The sequence below is a fragment of the Lycorma delicatula genome, chromosome 7, assembly GCF_047948215.1.
Source record: "Lycorma delicatula isolate Av1 chromosome 7, ASM4794821v1, whole genome shotgun sequence".
Taxonomy (NCBI): domain Eukaryota; kingdom Metazoa; phylum Arthropoda; class Insecta; order Hemiptera; family Fulgoridae; genus Lycorma; species Lycorma delicatula.
In genome coordinates, this window is record NC_134461.1 from 142566997 (window position 1) to 142588792 (window position 21796).

At 30.0% G+C, this 21796-nt stretch overlaps 1 protein-coding gene and 1 non-coding gene across 2 annotated transcripts in view; one reads left to right on the top strand and one right to left on the bottom strand.

The window, feature by feature from the left end:
• Positions 1-21796, top strand: part of LOC142328123 (cell adhesion molecule 1-like) — a 615871-nt gene that overhangs the window by 490332 nt on the left and 103743 nt on the right. Inside the window, exon 4 of the mRNA XM_075371644.1 lies at positions 21516-21651. Within this exon, the coding sequence (XP_075227759.1) occupies positions 21516-21651 (136 nt within the window). The remainder of the gene's footprint in view (positions 1-21515; positions 21652-21796) is intronic.
• LOC142328500 (U4 spliceosomal RNA) lies at positions 14527-14672 on the bottom strand. The gene has a single exon (XR_012757293.1). It is a non-coding gene; the product is annotated as a U4 spliceosomal RNA (small nuclear RNA).

Sequence of the window (21796 nt, forward strand, 5' to 3'; positions counted from 1 at the left end):
GTTGCACCATCTTGTTGGAACTAGCCCTGATTTATTTTCATTTCTGTTAACTAGCTAATAAAGTTTGTTAAAACAACACAGTAACAATCACTGTTAATTGTATTTTCAAAAAATATATACTGACCCACAATGCGCAATCTACTTACACAATTTTTGCTTCGTGTAATACATTGGGGTTAGTTGTCGACCACCGTTCAAATTAATATACCCTACCAGATGCAACCACGCTTCATCTGTAAATAAAACTTAATATCGAGGATACCCACGGAATTTTGGTCAATAAAACGTTTAAATCATCGACAATAATTTATTTTACTTTATCTCTAGGTTTCAGTTCTTGAACACATTACTTTGTAGGGGTTTCAGTTCTTTTCTAACAGCTTTATCTGCAGTAGCAAATCCAGTATCATAATATTGTGCTACCTTACGCACTGACTTTGATGGACTTTTGACCATAGCATCCAAAATATCAAGCAGCTTCTGTTTAGTTTAGGTAGTCTTCCACTTCGATCAGCGTCTTCAACAGAGCCTGTAGCCCAAAAATGTTAGATAAGAGTTCGAACAGCATTGCGGTGATGAACAGTATTTGAAAACTTTTCAGGAAACTTGTGCTTCACTAAATCAATATTATATCGACTTCACGAAAGACCTGTTCAACGAGAAAAATGCGTTCTTCTACCGAAACAAACATTACGTTTTTCGCAACTATTGAATCCAATAAACGAAACGAAACGAAGCACGTTTCAATCAAAACTCAAACTACTTACGTCTTGGTGTATTACTGAGCAACGCCAAATAAACCCAAAGGGCATCCGATCTAACGTCGAAAGAACAGAATACACCACATAATTCTAATACATACTGCACAGCAATTTTCCGAACGCACTGAAGTAAAACATCTCAAATGGCCATCGATATCAACCGTTATTTACGTTTGACAAAGATGATCATATCAAAGCAAGATACATATGGTCATTAATCGTAGAATAACCATGTCGATCGTCAGTTGCACTGATAGTAAGGTGTTACCAGTGATTCGTTAAAAATATTTTCCTAGCTAAAACTTTTACATAGCTGGTTAAAGTGTATGGAAACATGACAAACTAAAGTGTATGGAGATCGGAAAAAAATTGATTTGATTATCTACATTGAGAAAAAACGATCAACATGGAAAGATAATGTGAATTCTTAAAAATGTTATAATGTGCTAAATCGACCTGGCGTTATCTCTAAAAATACATTTCATGATAATGTACGTTCTCATATTGATCAAAACAAGGTAGAACTGTTGGAATTTATGTGAGAGTTGGTCCTGTGTGCATTATGGATGGGGTAGGTGCTATCTGATTTTTATATTTTATTTAAGAAATCTTTCTAAAACATAACACAAACACAAACATATCGTTACCATATATATCTCTAAATTGATATCGATATATTCAAGGAATAGGAGGCAGAGTTCTTCAAAAAGTAGATCGTCAAACTCAAAAATTTTTATATAAAGCGGATATTATTGAAAAATATTAAATAGAAAGATATTTTTATTGTAAAAACAAGGATTTTAAATAAAATAATAATGATAAGGAACCGATAATGAGGTATATTTTAGCACAAAAAAATTTACTTCATTATTTTTCATTTGCCAGAAATTTATTTTTCTAGCGAGATAAAAAGTTTATTTTTTACAAACCGAAAAAATATTTTTATTAATGAATGATATTAAAAAAAAAAAAATTTACCGTTCTTTAATAATTTTGCAGCATCATATTTTATAAACATTATACGGTGTTCCCAAGTGAAATGTCACCTACAGTGGGTATATATTCGTTATTAATGTATTTACTCATGACAACATGAAAAACTTACATACAAAATTTAATTACCAACATATACACAAATAGAAATACAAAAGGCTTTTTATTTCATCTAAAAGAATATTAAATAAAATTAAAAACATGTACAAAGCTCCATTTTAACAAATACGGGCTTAACTTTTTTGAAACGTCATTAGTCTAAATTAAAACATTCAACCTATACGGTTCTCATATGCCAGTAAAAAGAACATACATATTTTGACAAATAATCTAGAAGGGGCCGTTTTAGTTACTCCTCTCTTTCATTTCGAATTCAGAAACATTTGTAAAAGCCTAGTACATAAATACATACTCGTACGTTCATGTACGTAGAGTATGTAACCCAACCTTTATAAAATTAATGCAGTCACAGCACATATAAATTTTTACAAGCCTCAGAATTAGATTTACGTATGGGAACAGTGTACCACTTTGTTTTTCTACTAAGGGTATTTTGCTCTAATTAAATTTTAAATTGTCTTTTTTCTGCTTTAAATAAATATCTCCTCTGTTTATATTTTATAAATGTACTCATATAAATCAACGACAAAAAATACGTTTCATGTTGATATTAAATCTGCAGTAGTCAGAATTTTGGCTAAAAGTGAAATTTTTGATACATTTTTTCTTTCATATAATTTTTTAAATTGTCAACAGAATACCAATAAACATATTTATAAATTTTACCTCGTTAATAAATTTTTCTTTTTTAGGCAATAATGAATTGGAAAGTAAATAAATCATTAGGAGGTAAGCCTTCAATGTTATTGATCGTCAAATATTTCTATTTTAATGACTTAATGTTTGCTGAAAATCTGAGTTGTAGGAATAAATATTACTTTTATAATAAAACAAAAAATGTACATATATATATATATATATATATATATACTCTTTTTTAACTCTGTATAATACTATTTTATTCTTCCCGTGAAGATAGTGGAAAAAGTTCATTAAAAACTTGTGTCCTAAAATGCTTCGTTTGCGAGTTACGTCTAATGGAAGATTTCGCTCGGATTTCAACTACCGTGGTGAAATGAGGTTGTAGTGAAATATTTAGGACGTTAATTAAGGTACAAAATTAGACATTTTTTATGGTTTTTAATCAGAAAATCAAATAAAATAGATCCTAGAATCGTTTCTGCAGTAGTTTTTCAGATACCTGGGATTAAAAGCTTATAAATTGTGGTAAAAAAACCCTGTTTTTTTATGTTGGACGTTCAATACCTTTGTTAAATGGAGAATAAACATATAAAACTTTAAAAAAACCTTAATGAAATTTTAATTCTGAACGAAATGTTAGGAAAAGTCGAATTTTATTTAGAAACAGTATATTACTATATTTGACAGAAAAGTACTTATTTAATGTATACAAAAAACAATATATATATTTTTTTTGGTGATGTGAAAAATTTGTAAAAAAAAAAATTACTGTTCAAAAAGATAAAAAAACTGGAAATTACAAAACATTTGTAAAATAAAAATAAATAAATAAAAATTACGAAAATATTACTTTTCCTATTAATAACACAAATACAATAATAAGTTATCAGAAAAATTATTATTTCAAAGTCGGCAATAAAATAATAACTGATCAACAATGCTCAATACTGTATTGGTGTTCAAATAATTTTTTAAGGTTCATTAAATATATCGGGTAGTATGAACTCTGCTATCGTTAGTGAAGGTTTTCTGTGAATTTCAGTTTGAACGTAACGCTCTACACTGCACGTAGTGCTGCTACTGAAGTAATGCTGTACTTATTTATTACAGAAGAATTACGTGAGAAATTAATTGACTGCATTATGGATACGGCTGAGCAACTTAAGAACAGCCCTGAAGAAGTAAAAAGGGCAACAAAAGCAGTACAGAAGCGTGCCAAGAAATGTGTTGAAAATAGCGGTCTAATTTTTGAACATTTATTTTAAACTGGTACGTATGATACACTTTGGCTAGTGTACTGTTTCTAAATAAAATTCGAATTTTTCTAACGTTTCTTTGTTTTATTCAACTTATCTTACACCAATTAAATCAGAATTATGCACGGTTTATTTAAATTATATATCATGTACGTCATACATAAAAAAAGGGTATTTTACTCCAATTTATTAGTTTTCACCCTAAACCTCTCATAAATTACAGCTTTGGGACATACAACTACTGTTTTGGGACCTATTTTATTCGATTTTCAGATCAAAAACCATAAGAAAACACTAATTCTGCCTCTTAATTTACATCCTAAAAATTTCAGTACGATCTCATTTCTTCGGGCTAGCTGAAATAGAAGCGAAATTTTTCACTAGCTGTAACTCGTAAACAAAGTATTTTAGAATATATCTATATGAAATTTTTCCACTTTTTTTTGTGCAGGTAAAATAGGCTATTAAAGTAGCGAGAGATCTTCGTGATACACTCGGCATACCATTTTAAACCATTATTCTAATTTATTTTATCCCAATAATAATTTTAATAAAAAAATAAGATTGAAACATAGACGAATAGGGGGTTTTAAAATAATTCAGTTACGTAAGAATAAGAAAGATAAAAAATACTGAAACGTAGGTTAAAGCGAAGAAATAAAACAAAAAAGAGGTATGTGGCTAATCCCACTGATTTTTAGTTTGGATATAAACTAAACATAAATCGTGCTAAATGTATAAAGTTTGGTCTATTTAACAATCAAAGTTTAAAAAAGATACTCGATGAAGATGTATAAATATTAAAAATTAGTTAAATATAAATACTAAACTAGGGTTCATTACAAGAATCAGAATTAATGCAAAAATTAATAATAGTTAATAATCGTTCTTTGGAGAAGAAAATTTAGTTCATATAGAGTTTGGAGAAGACGGTTTAGTGACGTAATGACGTTACTAGATCTTATTAAGAAACAAAATTAGCCGGACAAAAATAAAGCAACTGGAAAATAAAAAAAATAATGTATGTTTTTAAAGAAGGGTTTGTCAGATAAAAGTTACTAAAAGGAAAATAAGTACATCAAGAGCTATTCAAACGGCTAAAGGCATGTTCGAGAAAGACTGTCAAACTTAGGCTAAATGCTCTTTATGTACTATTCGAGGGCCTTTCACTCGGGAGCCGTGGCTGTAGGAACAGCAGTAAGAAATGAGACACGTCCGTCTTTGCTTATGGGGACGACCTAGGGTTGGCACAGCCTCATTCAGGAGTGGTGGGACGCTCAGGTGTCCACTTTCGATGATTAGACGGGGACTCCCTTTGGAACTTCACGTCGAGGGGGTAAAGTAAGACCGTAGTCCCGGTGCGGGATCCCTCTGGGGTTCCCCATTAGAGGCGTGGCATCAAGACCAGAGTCCAGGTCTTGATGAAGGGAGTCCCCTTCAATTTTCTGTAAAATGACTTCGAAGAAAATTGAAATTGGTTTTTATCTCCTGTCACCCCTTAACGAATTTTGAAAAAAAAAATTAATGTAATCGATGTCCCACATGCAGAAATATCTCATTCATATTTGAAGAAAATCGGTTTTGTCAATACCGAGATAGAAAACCAAAAGCAGTGCGATACATATACGTACATACATACATATAATTGTTTTTTTGTTCTAGAATAACTAGTTGGGACCCTGAAACGTAAAAATTTGCAAAAATCCGATACCCAATTTTTGACATGATCACCTAACTTTTCCCTTTAATTTAGCTATTCTAGTTATATTCTCCGGAAAAGTAAAATTAAATTTTTAAATTATTTTAATTCTGTAGTGCACTTAAATTTTGCTTTATTTCGCGGCAGGATTATAAGAGGATAGATTTGGCCTACTATTCTCTAACGCTTTACTTAAGGATATATTTTTATAAATTTCCGTGCTTTGTGTCGCAACTTATTTTCAGCATTTGGTAGATCAAAGTATCTACTGGGAAATACATGTAGTTAATAATTAAATGAATTGAGCAGGTCAGCTTTCTTTAGTTTAATATTAATCACATATACAGTGAGTGATTGCATTAAGAAAAGTTACACACAAATAGGAGTAAGACATAAATATTAATTTTTTTAACGATAAACTATAGATAATTGTAAAATTATTGACTCATAACAATAAATCGCACTAAGTAAACAACGAATGATTGAACTTCTCCTCGTGAAAATACATAAAAAAGATTAAAAATTGTTTTTTCTACAATTAACATATACATTTCTCATATTTTAATAAATATTTATGAATTTCTATGTAACAACAGATCATGAAGTGTTCTACCAGATGAGGGAAGGTGAAAAAATGAAGACAACTTCTTGAAACAGAAATAATGAACACAAATTGCCTGTATACCACATTACCTCCTATTACCCCATTTCCTGTATAAATGGTGTAAAACACCGACGCCCCTTTGCAAGTGTGGTGAAAATCAAACTGTTAAACACATCACAGAAGTTTGCCCTTGGATAGCTTATGAAGGGACTCCTGAAGATTTCCTGATGGCGACTTCAGAATCAGTAGCTAATATTAATTTGTTAGATGTTTGTTTTTAATTTTTGACTGTAATTGGTGTTATGTTTTAGCGCCATACGCTAAATAAATTAACAAGAAAGTTGATTCCACAAGTTATATCTTTAAGCAAAATTTATATTTTAAAATAATTTACGAAAAGTACTATACAGATAGATTTAAAGTGATTCGAGATCTTTCAGTACCTATCGTTTTTATCATGACCGAATTTTGTATCGTTCTTATTAACTGGATAATCGATTAGCGTGTAAAAAAAAACTACTTCCTTTTTATGTAATAGTATAGATATATAAACCGGATTTCGTTTACTTTCTTTTCATAATTTTTCCTGTATGATTCCATTTCTCAAATCCATATACTAATAATGAAAATACAACTTATTCTAGATTTGAAAAAAAACTATTTTTTTTTTTTTTAATTTCAGTAAACGTTTTATTTCGATTCTTCCCTCTGTTGTACCTGTTTGGGAATGTATGACATATTTTTATCACGTTTCAACTTTGCAGGACGTCAAAAAGGTTTATTTTGGGTATGGAAAGGTTTAACAGAATTAAAAATAATTTAGAACAAAGCACGGGTTTTTTATATTATATAGGTCCTCACAGTACACGATTAGCTGTATGAAAAATTAGGATTACGGCTTTGACAGGCTATAAATCATCTAAAATATTAAAATGTATTCAACACATTTATAACTGAAATTGTTTATGAGAATACATATTTTAATATGAGAATTCACGAGGAATATAAGTAAATATTAACGTAAAGTGGTCTACGGTACGTATCATGAGGCAGCAAAACTGAATTACATTTAGGTAATTAATGTCAATATTTAAAAGGGTTTGGTGTTAATTGCTCGTTTTTGCTTTCACGGTTTCATAATGGGTTTGAAGAGCAGTTTGACAAATTGAATGAAACTGATGCAAAATTCATATTCTCACACGACTACAACTCTGTTCATCATTACAAGTTTAACTTTATTTATAGAAAGTCAAACTACAATAATTTTATTTTTAACTAACAGTAAAATCTGTTTAATACGTTTTAATTCATCGCTCGGAAAATCGTATAAATTTCATAATAGAATATGAGAAAGTTAAGAATCTTAACACATTGAAGACCAAATAACGGTATTATGTAATTTTAAATAATTTTACGAAAATAAAAATTAAATTAAAATATGGAATTTTTTTTGTATCTCAAATTATATTTACAATCAGTTTCATAGATTAGAAATAATAAGAAAATTATATGACAATAACTCAGGTAAAAAGGAGTTTCCCTTTAAACACCTTAATTGTAATATAGATATCAACAGTAAATCAAAGGTAGCATAAGCATTGCTAAATTCCAACCAGTAATGAACTAGAAATCATAATAATGTCTAGTACCACGATTAAAATCACAACGTAAAAAGAATAATACTAAAATAGAATCAAATAACATTAGAAAAGTAAATTATCATAAAAATATACGTAAAAAGCTTGATGATTCATTCTGAGTATCACTATCAGGTTCTTAGGTCCAATATATGTATCCGCTTTGATCACCTTAGATCTTCCCCGATGTCTAAGAAGCTAACAGCAGGATAGTTTACGCGGTCATTATGTCTTATTTTGTTCTTAGTTGCAAATCGATCGACTTCTCGAACACACGGTAACCCTAAGTACTCATGAATTTCGTTGTTCCGTACGAACTAAGGCGCCGGTGTAATGCATCTCACAAATTTATTCTGGATTAGCTGAATAATCTCTATATTGCTGGTACTCGCTTTACCCCAGAGTTGGATTCTGTATCTCTAAACCGGTTTTAGGATTACTTTATACAAAATTTACTTGCTAGATACGGTTAGTTGTGATTTCCTGCCTAATAACCAGCAAAATCCTTATATTTGATATTATTTCCTTTTTTCCTAGATGTGAACCTTCCATGTTATACGACGATGTAGATGAATACTTAAGTACGATGTATAGAAGTGTATACAGACGATAAACCGGATGTTACATAAACATCCAGTAGGTCGAGAACCTTAGGCAGATTCGACGGCCAATATGTCTGCTGTAATCCGCAGATCACATCGAGATACATATTCAAGATTCAATCCTTTAAAGCTCGATCCCTAGTAGTTTTCAAGTCGTGAACTCCAATAAACATGTTTAATATTCTAGTGCCCACCCGCTGGTCTAGTGGTTAACGCGTCATCGCAAATCAGCTGATTTCGAAGTCGAGAGTTCTGAGAATCAAATCCTTGTAAGGGTTTACAAGGATTTTTATACGGATTTGAGTACTAGATCGTGTATACCGGTTTTCTTTGGTGGTGTGTTTCAATTAACCGTAATTCTCAGGAGCGGTTGACCTAAGAGTATAAAAGACTACACTTCATTCACATTCATACGTATCATTCTCAGTCATCCTCTGAAGTAATACCTTATGGTGGTTCCGGAGAAAAAATAGAAAAAGAGAGAGTTCCACCTGCGATGAAGCGTGGGCCCAGTGTTGGCAAGAACTCTGAGAATAATTCCCTCGAAATCATACGGTGAGGAGTACTGCAGCTTGCCGGTAGGACGAGAGACCCCCGAGCCTGTCTAAAATTTCAATCGAGGTTGCTTGGATACGACCACTGCTGGCAGTTGATGATATCGTATTGTATTCCTTATTGGTAGCGTAGTGCCCCCATTATGCCTATCATCCGGATAACTAATCGTATACATTAACCCTTAAATAATTCTTAAGGAAAAAGCACTTCAAATCAGTGAAGTGAGTTTCACTGAAAAGGACATCTAACGATTCTGTGAAGATGAACGCTTCTAATTCTTGCCTGTGGAAAGGAAAATATTGATGTTATTTTGGTTCCATCGGTAGCTATTCTAAAAAACCAGGCCATTAATAGAGTTTGGCTATTACCCTTTTGAGTAAGCCTATAAAGTTTCCAATTTTCTAGACCAAAAACTGTATGTTTGAAGCCAATTTCTGTAATCTGTCCTTGAGATATTCATGGGTATTGCGCTCGTCAGCCGCGATATAAAGTATGAATCGCAAAAAAAAAAAACAGAGGAAACAGTTGGGAAAGGATGTTTTTCAAACTTAAAAATTTAAATCGATTTAAATATAACCAAGCTGAATGAAAAAATTGTTATTGTATTTTTCAAGTACGAACATTATAAATGAAATAATAAAAAGAGTTTCTCAAAAATGGCTAAAGAGTTTTAGAAAAATGTAACATCTCGAGATAGGAAAATGGTTACAGTAGAAAAATTTATATTACAATTTAATCTATAATTATTGTAATTTAATATTTAAAAATTTATATTAAAATTTTAATATGTTATACAAATATTTTTCTTTTATACATAATTATAAAAACTTTGCTTTCATTAGTTTCTAAGTTTCCTTCAATTAGCAACTACTCTGTAACTAACTTTACATATTACAGTAACTATTAAGTCCAGTGGCTAATCTTAAAACAAGCGAGAATTACTGGAAAATACTATACTTCTGTCAATTTAAATCGCATCGTTTTAAATTATTTTAATTTTTGTACTGATAAAAAAAATTATCCTTTGTTAAGAATTTTCCTCTCATGGAAGCGTAGGATATAAAATCATAAAAGAAATTTCTCGGTTGTTTGTGTATAGACAACACATATTTTAATTTATAATTCTTTAGTTAACACAAATGTTATATTATTATAATACAAAAATAAACACAAAAAATAATAAAACGACGTTCCGCTCCAAATTTGATGCTCTCTCCCAAGTATAACTGAAAACATAACCTATTAAATCATACAAAAATTCTGGACTGTCCTGATTATTCACAAGTTTGTAGTATAATAACTTTGTTAAATGTCTTAAAAATGTGGAACATTTCAAAACTTCAAAAAGATTTATTTCTGAGAAAATTAATAAAAGTACAGCCAATAAAATTCTGATGTAGACACTACATGACTTCCTTGTACGCCTATTAAATTACATATAAACATTATTTTAAAATAAAAAATTACATAAAATTTTATTTCATAAATAACTTCTGATAGGTTTTCATAATGTTTTTATTGTTATTATTGAATTATTAATTATTGTAAAACTTTTTTTTACTGTTAGATATTAATAAATCAATATATTTAAATTAAAGAAAAAGGTTAGAAAAAAAGGAGATGAAGTCGGTTTCGAACCGATGTGCCTTCCCCTTGTTAGATCCAAATACTTCATTAATTAAAATTTTGTTTGGCTATAACTCTGGAACCAATGTAAATAAGTACAACTTACGATATATCGCTGAAAAACTCCCAACGAGAGTTTTTTTTTGCAGTTAAGAAAAAGTCCAAAATTGGATTTTGGGCGTTTTTTTGAGACTAGACACTTTTGGTCTAGTCGATTGCAAAGGGGAGGTACAAAACTAGATGTTACAGCACACCTAAATCCAAAATGTCAACACCCTACGGCTAATCGTTTTTTAGTTATGCAAGATACATACGTACGCACGTATGAACGACTTCATCATATACATATATTTTTTTTTTTAACTTTTTTTAAAATTTTAATATATTGATTTATTAATAATTATTAATCTCTGATTTAAAAAAAAATGCAATAAATAATTCAATAATAACAATAAAACGAAAAATATATATGAAAAATTATCAGAAGTTATAAATGAAATAAAATCTTCTATACTTTTCATTTTAAAAAAATGGTATGTAATTTAATAGGCGTACAAGGAAATCATGTGGTGTCCACGTCAGATTTTTATTGAAGTAAAACGGACGAAAAATAGACAGTAATCATAGTAGTGTGGAGCTGAAACGTGGACGATGAGAAAGATAGATAGAAAACGAATTGAGGCTTCTGAGGTGTGGGTGTGACGCAGAGCGATTAATGTCAGATGGGAAGACCGTGTAACAAACGAAGAAATATTAAGGAGAATCGGAGATAACATGAAAATGCTAAACGTGATTGAATGTAGGGAAAGGAACTGACTAGGATATTGAATGAGAAGAAATTGTTTATTAGTGGATGTTATAGAAAGTTTGGTGAGTAGAAGGAAAATAAGAGGAAGGAGATATTTCAAATGATGAATGGGATTATGGAAAAGGGAGAATATGAAAAATACTGCATATTTTATATTGTAACCTGTAATATAGGTAAATTGAAAAATTAAGACGTGAAAAAACAAAAATAAATGTCTCATATAAAACAGAAGGTATAAAAATTCGAATTACTTTAACGCGTAAACTGAACCCATTAATTCGAAAACCCTTTCAATCTGAACAAGGATTAGTAACAGCTAATCGGATTAAGAAGGTTTTACATACTTTCTATTATCATTTGCAGGGGATAAGAATTTTTATTTGAAAAAAATTAAAGAGAATACAATAAAAGCTAAAACAGCGTCGATGAAAAATCATATATTAGACTCTGAATTGATAGAAAATTATATGCAGTTTGAAAGAAAAGTACCCTTTCTCCATACACATGTTTTTCCTTAATCGGTTTAGCCGGTAAGTTCAATGGAATTATGTCTGTCTGGCCTAAGTGAAGACGTTCGACTCGGCAAGATCGTGCTCGGGGGGGGGCCTTCGCCCCTTCAATATCGACAACGGCCTTGTTGAATACGCCGGTTCTCGTCTGATCTCGAAGTTAAGCAACGTAGGAAGCAGTTAGTACTTGGATAGATGACCGCTTGGGAACTTCGCGTGCTGTTTTTTTTTCTTTTTATAAATCCAATTTTGTTTTACGTTTTTTAATATCGATAAAAGGAATTATTATTATTTCACCGTTTAAAATAAATATTATTTAAAATTATTTATTTCTTTTAATTTTTATGTTTTATTACTTCCTTGTACGAAGTACAAAGTATCTCGCATAATTCAAAAACGATGAACAGTAGAACGGTGAAATTTTGGATTTATGACTGTGGAAACATCTAGTTGTGCACCTCCCTTTTGATTGCAATCGACTGGACCAAAAGTGTAAAACAAAAGCCAAAAATCCAAAAATCTGGATTTTGGACTTTTACTTAACTGCAGTAATAAACCTTCATCGAAAGCTTTTCAACGATATAACATAAGTGGTACTTATTTTCATCGGTTCCAGAGTTGCAGCCAAATAAAATTTTAATTAATGAAATATTTGTATCTTACAAGGGGGAAGAGCATCGGCTTTAATCCAACTTCATTTCCTTTTTTTTAAGTTTTTTTTTAAATTTAAATATATTGATTTATTAATAATCATTCACCTCTAATTGTAAAAAAATTATTACAATAAATAATAATTCAATAATAAAAAATATGAAAAAAAATCAGAAGTTATTAGTGAAATAAAATTCTATGTACTTTTAAACATGTGCATATGTATTGCATTAGGCGTACAGGAAATCACTGATGTCCACAACAGATTTTTTTTAACTTTTAGTTTTATAATTTTAGTTTAATTGTTCTCAGTACATTATATTTTCAAGAAATTAATTTAATCTGATCCTTCAATTAAATTTAAATAAAATTCTATTCACATTAATAAAGGAACCATTTCGGTCATCATAGTTAGCAACAATAGGTTGATGTCAAGTTGAGTTTTTTGAGATTACTTAACGAATTTAAAATTTAAAATGGAATAAAAAGTTTCCGAAACAAAAATAAAAAATAAAAACAAGTTATAACGTTAATTTAGGATAATGAAATCTCAACTATTATGGAAGATGAAAAATTAATCTTTTATTTCGCCATGACATGATATGTAATAATAGGAATCATGCACTGCTTGAAAAGGGAAATATGTAAAGTTTGCTGAGTACTATAGCATAGTCAGATTTTATTAAAACAAAATAAAAGAAATTAAAACTACATTTTAGTGAATTAATTGCTGGTGACGGTTTGCTTAGACTATAACTGATTTTAATTAAAACCATAACTCTTATAGATGAGAGATTAGCTTAATGAAAACACAACCGTAAATGAATGTAAAGGTTTTTTGGACAAATTATTAATTTAATTACTTCTCAACTTCGTTTTCATGTCACTCAAATTGTTACAAAAAATATAGCCTTAAAATATGTCAATCACGTACAAACAGACAAAATGAGGGTCTTAAAGCAAATAAAAGGAGTTTTTTTCTTTTTTCTTTATCATTTTGTAAAAATAAATTGGTTAAAAAAAAATTGTTCATCATTTTAGTCAAATAAAGTTTTCTTTTAATATGCAAACAAATTAACTTAAAAACATAATTATAGATAGCTGCTAATAGAACAGTTGTTATTTCTTGTGTACGGATGTGATTTAAATGTATAATTATTTTCCTCATACAAATATATCAATTTATACGAATAAACATAAAATTTTGTTTCAAAGAATCATTTTGTGCGTTTGTATATATATATATATATATATATATATATATATATATATTACGTTTGTGTATAGTATATAGTTAATCTGATCTCACTAGAGACCAATAAAGTCAAGTACTTTACATTTTACTGCTTCTACACGTGACGATGAGCAAACAGTCCACTTAACTTCACTTACTATACACATAGTACAGTCTATAAGCGATATATATATATATATATATATATATATATATATGGGTATACACACACACACACGTTTTAGGTAATAACCGTAAAATAGGCAAAATTAACCTCTTTAATATGAAAAATAACTTTACTTTCTATTCATAAGTATATTACTGCCTAATTCAAGATAGGGGTAGATGGTAATCAATATTATTTTGATATGATACAGAAACATACTTAACTGAAATTAAAAAAAAATTAATAACAAATCTGAATTTTGATATCGGTGATGTACCATGTTTTAAAACAACTTTTTAATAATCAGCTTAAGCAAGAGATTTATAAAAAAAAAAAATAATATTTGTACTAGCTTTTGCTCTATAAACCACAGGGTTGGTCGAGTGGTAAACTCGTCATCGCAAAACAGCTGATTTCGAAGTTGAGAAATCAGCTGATTTCTAAGATTCAAATCCTAGTAAAGGCAGTTACTTTTAAACAGATTCGATTACTACTAAATCATGGATACCGGTGTTCTTTGATACTTAGGTATCGATTAACCACACATCTCAGGAATGGTCGACCTAAGACTGTACATTTCATTTATATTTATACATATCAGTCTCACTCATCCTCTGAAGTAATACTTTACAATGGTTCCGGAGTCAAGTAGAAAAAAGCGAGAGCTTTCGCTCTATGTAGAAAACTTGTTCAAAGATTGCTGCTGAGAACTGTTCGTGTCGGGTAGGTAACTGATGTAGTAAAATTTTGAACTAGCAATAATCGCACCTCAGTTGAACTTCACTGGTTACGATATCGTAGTAGAGGATATGTAATAGGGTTACGATATCTTATAGAGCGTACGTAACTGGGGTATTCCCCCTCCTCAGCAAAAAAAAAACAAAAAACAAAGGTACCTGATATAGTGCTGTTCAAAACTAGTTATGAAATAGATAATTATTATTTATGTGATTTAAATGTATTTTGTGCATTTATAATATATTTTTATGTATTTTTGAGTATTTCTAAATATAAAAACAAAAAAAATAAATGGACAAACACTATTTAAATCATTCGTACTTTTAAAACAATATAATTAACAAACATATTTTAAAAATCGATTTAAAAACCACTATCACATGTGGGAACATCACAACACGCAACGTTACCTGCAACACTCTATGAAGAAGCTTACCTAACGAAAAACTACCTTAGACAAAGATAAATATTTTTTACAATATTTTTTATCTAAAATATGTACTGATAATAGCTGATTAGAAAAAAAAGATTATATTGACTGCAATAAAAGTTTTTATATAAAAAAGTCGTCAAAAAAGAAGCACTGTTAAATTGTAGAGCGATATAACTTAGAGAATTAAACGGAGAACGATCCTATGAATTTTTTTTTTTTTTTTTTTTTTTGTCTTCAGTCATTTGACTGGTTTGATGCAGCTCTCCATGATTCCCTATCTAGTGCTAGTCGTTTCATTTCAGTATACCCTCTACATCCTACATCCCCAACAATTTGTTTTACATACTCCAAACGTGGCCTGCCTACACAATTTTTCCCTTCTACCTGTCCTTCCAATATTAAAGCGACTATTCCAGGATGCCTTAGTATGTGGCCTATAAGTCTGTCTCTTCTTTTAGCTATATTTTTCCAAATGCTACTTTCTTCACCTATTTGCCGCAATACCTCTTCATTTGTCACTTTATCCACCCATCTGATTTTTAACATTCTCCTATAGCACCACATTTCAAAAGCTTCTAATCTTTTTTTCTCAGATACTCCGATTGTCCAAGTTTCACTTCCATATAAAGCGACACTCCAAACATACACTTTCAAAAATCTTTTCCTGACATTTAAATTCATTCTTGATGTAAACAAATTATATTTCTTACTGAAGGCTCGTTTAGCTTGTGCTATTCGGCATTTTATATCGCTCCTGCTTCGTCCATCTTTAGTAATTTTACTTCCCAAATAACAAAATTCTTCTACCTCCATAATCTTTTCTCCTCCTATTTTCACATTCAGCGGTCCATCTTTGTTATTTCTACTACATTTCATTACTTTTGTTTTGTTCTTGTTTATTTTCATGCGATAGTTTTTGCGTAGGACTTCATCTATACCGTTCATTGTTTCTTCTAAATCCTTTTTACTCTCGGCTAGAATTACTATATCATCAGCAAATCGTAGCATCTTTATCTTTTCACCTTGTACTGTTACTCCGAATCTAAATTGTTCTTTAACCTCATTAACTGCTAGTTCCATGTAAAGATTAAAAAGTAACGGCGATAGGGAACATCCTTGTCGGACTCCCTTTCTTATTAGGGCTTCTTGCTTATGTTCTTCAATTGTTATTGTTGCTGTTTGGTTCCTGTACATGTTAGCAATTGTTCTTCTATCTCTGTATTTGAACCCTAATTTTTTTAAAATGTTGAACATTTTATTCCAGTCTACGTTATCGAAAGCCTTTTCTAGGTCTATAAACGCCAAGTATGTTGATTTGTTTTTCTTTAATCTTCCTTCTACTATTAATCTGAGGCCTAAAATTGCTTCCCTTGTCCCTATACTTTTCCTGAAACCAAATTGGTCTCCTCCTAACACTTCTTCCACTCTCCTCTCAATTCTTCTGTATAAAATTCTAGTTAAGATTTTTGATGCATGACTAGTTAAACTAATTGTTCTGTATTCTTCACATTTATCTGCCCCTGCTTTCTTTGGTATCATAACTATAACACTTTTTTTGAAGTCTGATGGAAATTCCCCATTTTCATAAATATTACACACCAGTTTGTATAATCTATCAATCGCTTCCTCACCTGCACTGCGCAGTAATTCTACAGGTATTCCGTCTATTCCAGGAGCTTTTCTGCCATTTAAATCTTTTAATGCTCTCTTAAATTCAGATCTCATGGATGAACGTAGAAAAAAAAAATTAATATTTTAATAAACCTAAGTAAATGTATATTTATTACAATACCAAAGCCCAATATTTGACATCGTTATTGCTGTTAGGGAATTAACAGACAAATTACTGAGGTAACATTTTTTTAACCGGCTCTTAAGGTTTTGAGATCAACCAGCTCTTTATTTCGATCACCTCTGGATAACATTTTTATTGCCCAGATGACTGCCAACGTTTAATAACGGTAATGTAACAAACAAGAAAATAGGTGGATTTAAATTACCCAAATATGGTTCAAAATGCAATGCAATATACCACCAGTCCATTACAATATCACCTGAAATTTGTAACTGTAGGTTATTAGAAACTGAAATCTTGCGGAAGATTTCACGTAAATTTTATACATATTTGAAGAAAAGAAAAGAAACAATTTTTAAGACGATCCTTCAAGTTCTAATTCAACCATTTTTTTTTTCATAAATAAGTATATATTTATCATTAAATACTGTAATTAAATAGTCGCTTTAATATTAAAAAAAAAATTTGGTAATTGTGAGTCTGAACGTCCTCAACCTTAATCTTTTTCAAATTGAAGTATGTTATATAATTAATAAAAATACAAGTTTCAAAAGTTCAAAAGACAGAAGAGTAAAATTACCTTAGTATTCCTCCTCAGAACCAGTAATGCAGTAGCGTTGTTAACTCCATCATATAGTCAGGATACAATGAAGCTGTCTACTGGCCACCTAAATAGGTAATATATATATAATTTGTATATTTACCTTTAATTAAACGAAGTTAGCGAGCGTAGATTATGTTTGGTTAGGTTATATTGATGTAATGCGCGATAGGTCATTACACGGAATCTAATCAAACATAACTAACGCTCGCTTCGCTCGCTAACCTCGTCTAATTAACGTTAAAAATAAAAATTATATGCAATAAGTTACACGTATCATGTTATTTTATTTTTATATACGCAAACAATTGGATTTCAGTAGGGGTCCCTTGTAACCGATAAGTACCGATATTATTTTTTTGTACACTCTGTAAATCCAAATTACTATTTCAGGTGTTATTTCCCAAATCAAATTTAACGATTTTTACTTTTAACAATATAATACCTTTTAGAGAAAGCTACACCAACTATTACACACGCCACCTTATTGCCTATCGTACAAAAGTATATTCTTCCTGGTACAATAGTTAGAGATTGCTCAAAGACATATAATTGTTTGCGATACGAGGGTTACCAACATTTAGCGATGAACCACAAATATAATTTCATCCATCCGGACACGGAAACTTATACACAGACAAACGAGCGTGCGTGGCGAGATGTGCGTTCAAACGTTCCTCGGTAGAAAATTGTAAACACCACTTGCACGGGCATCTCGCAGAGTTCTTTTTTAAAAGAAAATACCGGGACTGCAAGACCCGAGTACATCATTTTTGGTCTAGTCTTGCTTCACTGTATCGTGACTATATGATAGAGTTTCCCAAAACAGCTGATAACAACGCTACTGCTATTACAGATTCTGATGAAGAATAATGAGGTAATTTCATTCTTGCGACTTTTGAAACTTGTATTTTTATTGATTATATAACATATTTTTCAACATACTTCAATTTGAAAAAGATTAAGGTTGAGAACGCTCACAATTATCAAAATTTCTTTATCCGAAGCTTATTCTGTATTAAATAGTATATACCCGATCTATATGTATTTTACTTTGTCATTCGCCATTATTTTAACATTTCAACAACTCATTAAATGTAGAATTAATTTTTAATTTCACGATCTATATTTTAAGGGCTATATTCAATTCTGATTACAGTTTTTAATGAGTTTGAAAATACAAAGATATAATCATCGAATCAATTTATCATAAAATTTGATCGGTCGATTCAATACTGTAAGTAAGAATAATTCAGAATAATTATTATATATAAAAGGAATTAAAGTACTGTTAACGTAAGAGCACGATTAACTAGTAATAAGAAAGTTGAAAGATGTGTGCTAAATGAGGAAGATGAGGAAATTAAGATAATTTGTTAAATGGAGATAGTTGATGTGTATCATTAAAGAGGATGCTAATTACAGAGAATAGTATATAGGAAATCAAGTCGGTGGAGAAGTTAGATAATTAAAATACTTGGTGTGTACTTAATTAAAGAGGATATAAGACACAAGTATTCTGAAAGATCAAGGAGCAGTCTAGAAACCAAACACAACTTATCCCAGAAACCAAGAACTATTACGATGCGCACTGCTAACGATAATGACACTTTTAACTAAATTACTGTTTATTTCTCAAAAATTTGCCTAATAAAAAATAGAAATAATACTTTTACCGTTATTTTTTTAAAAAAGGTAGATATAATTTTATCACCTTTAGAGTAAATAATTTATCACGTTAGTCGATCAAATTGCTTTCGTTTGCTTTACGTTTTTATTTTGAAGCGTTTTTATAGAATGCTTAGCTTAATGTTAAATATTTATTATGCCAACTTATATTCTAGTCTAAAATATAATATTGCCAATGAAGCTCCTTCAAAAAGTCAAAAAGAATATTTAAGATTCAAAAGGAGGATGTCAGACTATTGTTTGATTACCATACATTTTTGTACTTGGTTGCCAATAGATTGATTTCTTCACAAACATACACCGAAATCCAAACGAATCGTAATGGCTGCGTCATCTCGTAAATTTATTTTGGAAGCGATGAATAGTCTATAAATTGCTGGCACTTGACGAACCCCAAAGTTGGCTTCCGTATGTCCAAATCGGTTCTAGTATCACTTTATACAATAATAGCTTGGTACTAGGCAGCAAAAACTGATTTTACATCAGCGGAATTCCTATTTGTGCTTCGATTTATTTTCCGTTTGCGATTATTAGGTATTTTTTTTTTTTTATATACGCCATCTGCAGGTCGATACTTGAACCACATAAATACGATCATCTATTTTGGTACCAATTCAAAGAAGTGTCTAAGGAGTTAATTATATTTGGACGAAATTATTTCTTACTTTGTAGCGAATTTTGATGTCGGTTCCTTTTTTTTTTTATCAGTCGTAACAAAATTTTTAACCATGTTTCATGGTATAACTGAGAAGGTTTTTAGATATCTCGAAAAATGTCGAAAAGTAGTGGATATTTGCCGGTTGAAGCACAAACTTTTACGAACAATTTATAAACTGTGAACTGTGTGAGTCTTATTTTTGTGTGAGCTAGGTTTAAACCGAACGATTCGAATCAATCGAATGAATAATATTACAAAAATTGATATTTTCATAAAAATCGTTAATTTTCCCATAATAATATAAAAAAATAATAATTAAATTAAGGATGTTAAAAAAATTAGCTTAACGATCTCACACACTAGTATTAGCATATTTGGTGATTATTATTTTCTTAGAAAGATGCAATAATTCAAACAAAGCCACTAGTACAATTTTTCTGAACGGTTGGTTTTCCTCATTTTGTGCTAAATTAAAGAAAATCAGCTCCACAAGAAAATTAAATTAATAAAGTTAAAATACAGTATTGTGAAAACGGACTTTTCGATTATAATTGATTGCGAAGATTTAGCCATTTTTTTAAGCAAATTAGATCAGAAATCGATGATTGAAGCTAGGAAAAACGTTATATGCTCGGTTGCAGTGCAATCATTTAAGGCAATTCATTCTATTCAAGAAAAGTATGCGGTAGAAAGTTTGCATCAAGACTGAGTTGGACGAAAGTGTTCAGATCATAACAGCAGTGGCTTTATGACGATAAATTCTCCTGCAATAGTCCCCTAACTAAGATATATGATTATTTCTATATTGAAACATAGATGATAATGACATATTGATATAATTACAGTTCAATAAATAAAATTCAATATTATGTTACTATTTCTAATAGCAAAGAACCTTATATGGTATAACACCTAAAAAATTGGAAAACATATTTGGTCGTAATTATAACTTTATTTTTAAAATTACAAATATACGTAACGTACAATTAATAATATACTAAACATAAAATTGAAATCACGTAAATTTCGTTTAACGATGAATTTTGCAACTGCTTCTGATATCACAATACCAAAATATATATAAATGGATAAAATTTATTTAATCTTGAATTAAAATAATAAATGACATAAAAAAAGAATAAAAAATAAGTTTATAAAATTGCGACTGTTGAGAATTTCAACGCGTCACAAGAGAATAAATGAATAAAAACTAATGACATTTCAGTGAAAATTTAAATCTATTATTGGAGGTAGAATTAACAATAGAATGCATTCTACTGATTGTTCTGAGTTTTGAAAACCGGTTAAATTCGTAATGTGTGGGATCAATACGCTTGATTTACTATAGCCTATTAGTCCGAGTCAAATCAGTTTACTAGCTGATTTGATAAACTCGGAATTATGTTTCTGTGTAAATGAATACTCCTGTAAAACGTTATAAAGTAGATTACTATTCTATTTTTACATAGAAGATAATTATACTTAGTTTAAATAAACATTTTAAATTATTCAACCCGATTAAAATTGGAAGCAATGTCTATTAGAATTGAATTAAGATGAAATAAAAAAAATAATTTATTTTTTCGCATAGTTTGAATGGAAAGTAAAAATTATATCGTCTGATATAATTGATATAATTTTACTTTTTATTCAAACCATGCAAAACCTATTATTTTTTTTGTTCTACTTTGTTATTATCCTAACTAATCTACTATTTTTTTTTTTAAATCTGTTACAGTTAACACATTGCAACGCAAAGCAGATCATAATACGAAATCTGGATTTCACGGCATCCGGTATTTATTCATGCGAAGTAACTATGGATCATCCGATTTATACAAAACCATCTGACGATCACGAATTAACCGTAATGCGTAAGTAACTTCTAGTAAGTAATTAATTAGTTTACTGAATATTATTATAGTAAAAAATTAAAAAAAGAAAACCAATATTTTTATATTCTTGTTCAGATTACGTACGGTTCAATTCCCAACGTGATTGTTGCTTTTTTGACCAATC